Below are 9,942 nucleotides of genomic sequence, written 5' to 3' on the forward strand. Positions count from 1 at the left end.
GTGTAATATAGCGTGGCAGAAGAGTAAAATAACAACTAGGTGTCACACAATGCTAATTGCGCAACGAGTGCGTGGTTTAAAGCTTCCCACCCACCACAAAGTGATCAGCAATCAGCCTTATACAGCTTCGATGTAAAACAAACAAAACAAAAACAATGGGGCAGCTACGCCCTATTGGTGCGAAAGGTGAGGAAACGGCGCATCTGGTGGCCTTCGCTAACACCCTTCCCTCCTCCTCGCCCTCACTTCCTTTTCCCACCCCTTTCCTATACTGTAGTTTACACACCCAGCCTCGCTAAACGACTATGACACTCCCGTACTTGAGTGTGGATGCGTTTCTTTTTCTTTATATATTTTTTTAACTCTTTCCCTTTTCTGTTTCCATCCTTACCTTTCTATACCTCCTTACCCCTTCCCCAGTGCAGGGTAGCGAACCGGAAAATTTCTTTTGGTTAACCTCCCTACCTTTCACTTAACCTTTCTCTCTCTCTCTCTCTATGCTATGTTTAACCCTCTCACCTCCTCATTTCCCTCCTCCACCCCCTCACTTCCCGTTCTCACCTCCTTGCTATATACTATGCTATAGATGGCTATGCTATGCTTTTTTTTCTCTTTCTCTTTCCTTCTATCTCTTTCTTTATCTCTCTCTATCTCTCTATTTCTTTCCCTTTCTTTCGTTCCCTCTCTTCCTCTGTATTTCTTTCTCTATGTCTGCTTCTCTTCCTTTCTCTCTCTCTCTCTTTTTCTCGTTCTCTCGCCCATAGCAACGTAGTCAGTGGTTCCCATAAATGCTTGGTCTGCTAGCGTGCCTGGATAGCCCTTCATCAAGCGATGTCCGCAAGTGATAGCGTATAGTGTGAGAATTAATGAGAAAACTTTTCTCCAGAGTTCGCTGAAGGACATCACAGCGTCTTTTCACCTAATAAAGCAACGTTCTATTACCTCCGGCACATAACATAAACGGCAGTTAACAGAATAAACGCTTTATGAAGTGCAGTTTGGTATGTTTTTCCTCATGGGCATTCACAGCTTATGGAAAACACGTATACACGACCGTAACGCAGAACCCGCCATTTCGTCAAGCACACATCTTATTCGAATGGCTATTCACCTAAAGGACATTTATGACGAACTAGACATTAGACCGGATCGGTACCCCATCTTGGCGGGGTACTCGGCTTCACCACCTTACCTGTACAACACGATACGAAATCTCGCTGTTATTATGCACTTCATGTTCGCCGTCGAATGTTCCCTTATAAGCGCTTGAGCGCTTATTGTCGCTATGTAATTGTACTTCTGTTTCATGCTACTCGTGCCCTTTTAAAAGCGAAGCTGTTTAAGGCGGGCCATAAAAGCTTTGATGTGTACAAAAAGTTATCATCATCATGAACGGGTATGTGCCACAGAAATTGGGCAACTCGCCCTACTCACCGCTGGTCCACTAGAAATGAAGAATGCAACAGTTAGCCCAAGAAATGGCTGCGAAGAGGCGGCGGCGACCCGAGGACCCCGAGTACGTACAACGAGAGAGTACTAGTGTAGTGTCGAAGGTCGACACTAGGTGACTTTAGTTATGTTCAACTGTCATCAAGAGATGGCGCCACCTCTGACATATATAAATACGACTGTCACCGGAATAAAGGGGTTCTTGTGTGGCATGGGTTGAGTGTGTTCGTTGTCCTCAGTCGCGCCGTGTTGCCGACACTACAATCTGGCCAGGGTTGCCAATGGTGGCTACTTTTCGCCAAATTGGCGAATTTGAGAGGCCCGTGGCGACCTAAAATTATGAATGGCGACATGGCGAATTTTTGGCGATTTTCGGCTTAGGTCTCCACCGAGTTTTGAATCCTAAGCTCAGTGTCTTCCCAATAAATCAGCGGCAACATTCTCAATATTTTTCTTGGTTTTAGACCCACGAGTAGAATGTGCACATTACGCGTCATTCGGTATGTCCGTCCTGTAACTCGTGTGTACCTCCTCAATTCATCTAGAGAGATAATAAAACGTTTATTTGATGTTCTGTGAAAATAAGATCAGTGAGTGGGATCCTTAGTTCGGGATGCCATCTAGATGCAGGAGGTACTGGAACGTCCCCCAGCGACATTCTAGCAAAATGTAAGTCAGCGGACTGCCTTGCAAACCGCGAGGGGGCATTGATTGACTATAGGTTCATGGCTTTAGGTGCTTTAAGCTTATCTGAAGTTTCGCATCTGAAGGGTCAAGACGACGAGTTGGCCGCGTGTTCCGACCATTTGTTCCGCCAAAGCTCCAACTGCTGTGAATAGCTTGGCGACTTATTCACTGTTGCAGTACCCCCAGTTCAGCTCGCAAAGACTGTTTTGGAATAGCGAAGAGAGGTGGATACGCGGCTATTTCTGCAATAAAAATTATTTATTGAGGCATTTTTCATTGTTCTCGGTGAGCGGGTGCAATAAAAACAATTGCTATATAACATTTTACATTGTTATACAGCAATAACGCATCGGATTGACGCGTGTAGATATAAGTAACTATAAGAAAGGGTCGGTGATGTCCGGTATCATATTAGTTCACACTGAAAAGGTGTAAGACTCACTAATGATCGGTTCCTGTAAGAATTCTGTCGTGTTACCTTCAATAAACCTTTTAATCCTTTTAATTCATATAAGGGTACATAAAGCTGTCTACAAATATTGCTTTCACGGTTTTCGCCCAAGGTTTATACCACACTTTTAGCTTTGAAACGCGAGGACAGGGATGAAAGGATATCATGAGCGTTTCGTTCATTCACCTTGCGCCACCACGCACATCTTGCGGCTAGTCGGAGAAGCAGCGCCATGCACTCCCATGGTGAAGCGGGCGATACGACTGGCATCGAGAAACGTCAATATAATTTAAGGGTCTTGGATGGTACTGTATTCTACGGGGCTATACGTGAGTGGAAATTTTTATTACTGGGTATGCCACACATATCTAGAATGGCTACTTTTTTGGCGAAATTTGTAAACAAAATGGTGACTTTTGGCGACTTTTTGCTCGTCGTTTGGCGACATTTACTCGAAAGTCAGTGGCAACCCTGAATCTGGCGACGAGGTTTTCGATCACACCGCGATGGCTTCCGCCGCGCTTTCGCCGCCGCCCCCCTTTCTCGCCGCCCCGGGCACTCCAGCCATACCATGGACCCGCTGGATACGCCTCTTCGAGAATTTTCTTCTCGCGTCTGGAGCGGCCGACCTGCCTGCGCCCCGCCGTCGAGCCCTGCTGTTGCACTGCCTGGGCCCGGAAGGACAACGTATTTTCGATGCGCTTCCACCGACGCCCACCGCACCCCAGCTACCGACGACTGAGCCGTTGGCCGCCGCCGCTACCTCAACCGGTGAAGTCAAAGACCGTGGCGTGCCCTCCAAGCAAGAAGCAGCAGCGACGAGTCTCCCAGATGTATACGACGCGGCCCGCGAGATTCTGGAACGACATTTCGCCGGCGCGCGCAACATTCGCCTAGAACGACATCACTTCCGAGAGCGCCGTCAGCTACATGGTGAGTCCATCCCCGACTTCGCCCTCGCGCTTCGTGAACTGGCAGCCTCTTGCGATTTCGCCGAGCAAGCCAACGATAATATGTGCGATCAGTTCGTTACCGGAGTTGCATCCCCGCAGTTGCGATCATGGTTGCTCTTGGAAGGTGACACGTTGACGTTCGACCGTGCCGTTGAAATTGCGCTACTCAGCGAGCGAGCCCAGCTGCAGTCGGAAGCTTTTTCTAATTCCGTTGAGCGCATCACACGCCAACATCCACGTCAGTATGACGCTTCCGAACAAAGCACGCGCGATAGTCGCCGGTACAGCGACGAGGCACGCCCCCTTTATCAGAGCCGCCCTAGCTTTCCGCACGCTCGTCAAACGAGCTCGCCATCTTCAGATACCAACGCTGCCGATGTTCAGTACAGCAAAAATACGCAGGCTTGTGGTAATTGCGGCACATGTCACTGTGAACCGACGACATGCCCCGCTCGCGGTAGAACCTGCTTCGCATGCGGCCGCCGTGGCCACTTTATGCGAGTGTGTCGTAGCTCACGCAGAGCACGAGGACAACGCCCGACTCACATCCAAGAAGTAGTTCCTGAACAAGATGCATCAGATGTCATTAGCCTACTCACTGTTCACGAAGACAAGCGCAAGGGCGTCTACATTGATGTCGTAGTCACGCCAGTCGCCTCGAGCTCAGAACCGCGCGTTGCTAAGTTCTTGGTCGACACGGGATCAGCTGTGTCAATTATACGGGAACAAGAATTTCGAAACATGTTTGAAGGGGTTCAGTTGACCAGCTCTGCCCTTACATTGTTGGACTTCCAACGCCGGAAGATCCCCGTACTGGGCCAGTTTAAAGCAAGCATCTCGTTTAAAAGGGAAACAGCCGTGATAGCCATTCATGTCACCCCCGGAGGAACTTCTCTTCTGGGTCTGGACGCGGTGCAAGCTTTAGGACTGCACATTGTGGGCGCGCAGCTACGCTGCCTGTGCACGGCTGCCGAAGCTTCAGAGACCATGAGTCAGAAAACAGCAACATCTGCGCATACGGGCGGCGCAGTTCCTGCAAGCCCGCCGAAGTTCGATATGCCACCTCTGTTATGGGCTAAGTTTTCACATTTGTTTTCACCGGGCCTTGGCCTGGCCAAAGGCGTCCAGCATCAGGTCAAAATGAAGCCGTCAGTCCCTCCAGTGGTGCAGAAGCTGAGACGCCTCCCACTTTCCCTGCGCAAGCCAGTTAGCGACCAGCTTCAGCGGCTCCTCTCCGATGATGTAATTGAAAGGGCTAACGCCTTTGAATGGATCTCTGCTATAGTTGTCGTCCGCAAGAAAGATGACAGCATCCGCCTATGCGTTGACCTCAGAGAGCCCAACAAAGCAATTGTAGTTGATAGCTTTCCCCTGCCTTATACGGAAGAGCTGCTGCACTCTCTTAATGGTGCACGTTACTTCTCAAAACTCGACTTGGCCTCTGCATATTACCAAGTTACCCTTCATCCGGACAGCAGAGACCTTACGGCTTTCATTACGCACGACGGCCTTTTCCGGTTTAAAAGAGTGTGCTTCGGATTGGCGTCTGCTCCAGCCGCATTTCAGCAACTCATGACTGCAATCCTGCATGGTTGCAAGGGGGTCCTCTGCTACATAGACGATATCATCATCTTCGGCAGGACAGAGTCAGAGCATGTGAGAAACCTGGAGCAAGTTCTGCTGCGCATCTCCGAAGCTGGACTCAAACTCAATGATAAGTGCATCTTTAATGCATCAGAGCTATCATTTCTTGGCCATCTTGTCAGCGCAGAAGGAATAGCACCCCTTCAAGCAAAAGTTGACGCAATTGTACATGCTTCCACCCCCACAGATGTAGGCATGCTGCGTTCATTTCTTGGTCTTGTGGAGTATTATGCCAAGTTTATTCCCAACCTTGCCGAAGAGGTAGAACCTATGCGTAGGCTACTTCGCAAGGACGTTCATTTTGAATGGGATCTTGCTGCTGAACAAAGCTTTACAAAGGTAAAGGAACTTCTTGCATCGAGAAGAGTTCTGCGAATGTTCGACCCAGCGCTCCCAGTTATTGTAGCCACAGACGCGTCTGCATATGGCCTGGGTGCAGTACTGCAACAAGTTGACGGTCCATCCATTCGAACCGTTGCATTCGCATCACGAACCTTAACAGAGACAGAACGGAAGTACTCGACAGGAGAACGCGAGGCCCTGGCCTGCCTATGGGCATGCGAGAAATGGCACATTTACCTCTGGGGACGATCATTCACTTTGGTAACAGATCACCAGGCCCTCGTATCCTTGCTGTCAACACAAAGCACAGGACAACGACCACTTCGCATTGCAAGGTGGACTGCTCGGTTGCTGCGTTACAACTTCGTTGTACAGTTCCGGCGTGGGGAACACAACAAAGTAGCAGACGCTTTGTCCCGGCTTCCTGTCCCAGGCACAGAAGACGGCCTTAAGATTGAAGAAGAAATAGTGTCCATCGTAACGTCTTCAGTCCATATCAATGATCTCCGTATTGCCACAGCCGAGGATTGCAAGCTCCAGCAGGTTGCACAATGCGTTCAGGCTACATGGCCAACCAAGAAAACATTGTCACCTGAACTAAGACCTTACTATGATGTGCGAGAGGAACTGTCAGTAGTGGACGGCCTGTTGATGCGTTCAGAACGCGTTGTAGTTCCAGCCAAGCTCACAGCTACATTTGTTCAACTAGCCCATGAATCACACCCGGGAATAGTGAAGACAAAGCAACGTCTTCGCGAAAAGTACTGGTGGCCAGGTCTGGACAAGCAGGTTGAGAGTGCTATCCACAGCTGCGCAACCTGCCAAGCTGCAGACAAGAGTGTTAAGAGCTACCCCACTCCACTGCAGCCAGTAGCTCTTCCCGACCGGCCTTGGAGCAAGATAGCTATTGATGTTGTTGGGCCATTTGAGCGTGCATCAGCTGACTGTCGTTTTGTCATCTCTGTAGTCGATTACTTCTCAAAGTGGCCGGAAATAGCTTTCTGTCGTGAAGCCTCCTCCCGTACAGTGCTTGACTTCCTCTTGTCGATATTTGCACGGGAAGGCTATCCGGTTGAACTCGTCTCGGATCACGGACCACAGTTTACATCTCAAGAATTCGAGTCCTTTCTTCAAGACAGAGGTATCAGGCACAGCTTTTCGGCTGTATATCACCCCCAAGCCAACGGACAGGTCGAAAGGTTTAACCGTGTCCTCAAATCATACATTCAGTTGGCAATACTGGAGCAGCGCCCAATAAAAAATACTGTTACAGAGTACTTGGGAATCTACAGAGCCACTCCTCACAGTACCACTGGACTCTCTCCGGCAGTGCTTCTACATAGCCGGCACATGAGGACATCCTTGGACGTCATTGGCTATCCCACCGCAAACTTCTTCGCAGATCCCGCTCAGGAGATGTCCTCACTTCGGAAGAGGGTGAAAGAGCGCCAGCTTAAAAGCAAGGATTATGTTGACCGACGGAGAGCTGCCCGAGTACCCAAGTTCCAAGTTGGAAAGTACGTGAGGGTCAAGAAGCCAGTCCCTGGTCCGAAAGGCACTCCCACTTTTGGACCTCCTTTGAAAATTCTCAAGCGAATAGGACGCTGGTCCTTCTGCCTGGAAGATAGTCGCACGTGGAATGCCTCTCAATTGACTGCAGTTCCCAAGGAAGCCCTGCCGCACCATGCGCTAATATGGAATGACAAAGGACACTCCCACGACACCGTGCGAAGTCCACCGACGCCTGGCAGACCGACTCTCTCCTCTGAGCTTCACCAGCACCCTGCTCCTAATGATGATGATCGTGATGGTGATAGTGCTCCAGTGGATGGTGATGGTGATAGTGCTCCAGTGAATGGTGATGGTGATTGTGCTCCAGTTGTTGGCACCGAACCGGCTGGTGAGCCACCACCTCTTCGTAGGTCCGCAAGAAACCGAAGACAACCCACGAGATTTCAGGACTATGTATAATGTACCATGATGTGAACATTGACTCTTTTTGTAATTATTTTTGTGTAAATATGTATATATTTAGGGAGGAGTAGATGTAGTGTCGAAGGTCGACACTAGGTGACTTTAGTTATGTTCAACTGTCATCAAGAGATGGCGCCACCTCTGACATATATAAATACGACTGTCACCGGAATAAAGGGGTTCTTGTGTGGCATGGGTTGAGTGTGTTCGTTGTCCTCAGTCGCGCCGTGTTGCCGACACTACAACTAGGTAACGGGAAAGGCAACGGCGGCTGCGAGAAGACCCCGAAGCGATGGAAGCCCTACACGAACGACGGCGTACCCGTAGATCTATGAGAGGTGCGAACGCTCGGTGAAGGCAACGCCTAGTCGAATCCGGTGCAGCAGACTGGCGTGGCGTCGCTTTATTGCTACGCGCACCCTATCGGCCGTGCGGACAGCCCGAACTGTGAGCGCTGCCAAGTAGATGAAACTTTAGCCCATATATTGCGCGACTGCCCTCTGTACGTGTCCGAACGGAAGACGCTGGCTTCAACGTTGGCCGGCATCGGTGTGAACACTCTAAGTGGGACTAATCTGTTGTCCGCAATGTCCGCCCAGACAGCATCACCGGCTGCTACAAGAGCATTCATAGATTTTCTCAAGAGTACAGGACTTGACGATAGACTTTAAGAAGACCACTGTGCTACGTGGTTATTGTACATACGCATTACCTCTTCCTGTCCCCATCATCATCTTCATTACTCTTTTTCCCCCTTTCTCTTTTCCCATGTGCAGAGTAGCAGGCTAGAGCGCTCAAGCTCAGGCCGACCTCTCTGCCTTCTAATAAATTCGCTCTATTTAAAATCGAACGCTCGGTGTCAGCGCGAGTTTCTGTCTCTGCAGTTTGGACATCCGTGTCGTGTCTGTGACTGTCTGCGGTTTAACTCGAACCTCCCTGCGCTGAGAAGCAACCTAGAAACAACCTAGCATCCCCTAGCTAAAGCCTAGCAAGAACCTATAAGCAACCTAGAAACAACCTTTAGCATCACCTATAGCTGAAACCTACCAACAACCTAGAAGCAAACAGATTAGACTTCAGTATCGTCCAGCTTCACTGTTTCAAGCCTTGCGCGACTTAGTGCAAGCTTCGCCAGTTTTTTAAACCCTCCTTGAATCGTGCATTAAAAATACAGGCGCGTTGCCTTTTTACAATGAAACTGTACATGTCGAGGTTCTGGCGGATCGCATCCGCGGACAAAACGACGACGCAGAACAGCTGTTTTCGGCGGCGGATATATATCGGTTTATGCATGGAGGCTAAAGAAAAAGATTCAAGTTAAATTCACGACGACGCAACGAGCCATGGAGAGAAAAATGTTAGATGTAGCCTTAAGGAACGAGAAGAGAGTACGCATTTTAATAAATACCATGAAAGAAAGAAAGAAAAAAAAAGCCAGTGGTTACGACGCTCGCCTTGGGACCGTGGCTACGCGGGTTCGAATCCCGCCTCGCCAAGAAATGTTATTTTGTTTTATTTCTTGCTCTCCTCCTCTACTCCACTTCTCTTCTTTCCTCCAACTTTCCTTACTCTAACGCGTTGCTAGGTGACGCGAGGTGCCATGGCGGGGGGGGGGGGGGGGGGGGAGTTTTAAGCTAAGGCTGGAGGGGTTTCTCTCAAACTTAAACAGTTCCGGTAAAAAAATCATCAGATCCCACGTACCGTGGAAATCGATGCTATTGTCATTCTGACGATTTATCGGAGCGCAGAGAGCATGCAAAGAGGTTACAGTGGCAGATTAAGTGCGACACATCTCGAACTCATTACAAACGGAGCGTAGGAATGATAAGTTGTGTTTTACACTTCGGGCCAATTTTTTTAGTGTTGCTGTGCGTCTGGATTCTATGTGTGGCGTTATTTGTTGACTTAGTGGTTTTCTTGTGACTGCATTTCATGCGAACTCTATAGAGTTATTATGTGCCTGGACGGTATTGTGCGTCGCCTTTAATGTTACTCTGTGAATGAACTTATTGCTTATGTGAATTGCTGTGGCTTCACTGGTTTATAAGCTGTCGCTAGGTGCGATTTTATGTAGTTTTTTCATCTGTTATTTTCACTAATTTTACATGTGAGAATGAGTAGCCAGTGCTATATAAAAGCACCAACATCTTCTTAGCAACATATAATAACTTTAAAAGAAGCTCATTTTCCAATGCCCTTCACCCGCAGCAAAAACAAAGACGAAGATATGAGAGATACCTTGCAATCTGCCACCTTACTAAAGAGAGAAGCCTGTACAGTGTGCGACAGTTAATAATCACTTGCACTTTCATATCCACGTGCTGGCGGCGCTAGCAGTCATAAAACGCTTTTCAGCGAGACCATTACTACAAGCGCTTGCCGCTAGATGCGATAGATGGCGCTGCGTGCCTTAAGCGTATTTTTTTCCAATGAATCGTCTGC

General features: G+C 48.9%; 1 protein-coding gene across 1 annotated transcript; it reads left to right on the forward strand.

The window, feature by feature from the left end:
• Nucleotides 1-3,093: 3,093 nt before the first annotated feature.
• LOC125758236 (uncharacterized protein K02A2.6-like) lies at nt 3,094-9,731 on the forward strand. Its single transcript, XM_049415227.1, has 3 exons — nt 3,094-3,520; nt 4,151-7,336; nt 9,709-9,731. The coding sequence occupies exons 1-3, from the start codon at nt 3,094-3,096 to the stop codon at nt 9,729-9,731; spliced, it is 3,636 nt and encodes a 1,211-aa protein (XP_049271184.1).
• Nucleotides 9,732-9,942: the final 211 nt, after the last annotated feature.

The sequence above is a fragment of the Rhipicephalus sanguineus genome, chromosome 4 (genome assembly GCF_013339695.2).
Source record: "Rhipicephalus sanguineus isolate Rsan-2018 chromosome 4, BIME_Rsan_1.4, whole genome shotgun sequence".
Taxonomy (NCBI): Eukaryota; Metazoa; Arthropoda; class Arachnida; order Ixodida; family Ixodidae; genus Rhipicephalus; species Rhipicephalus sanguineus.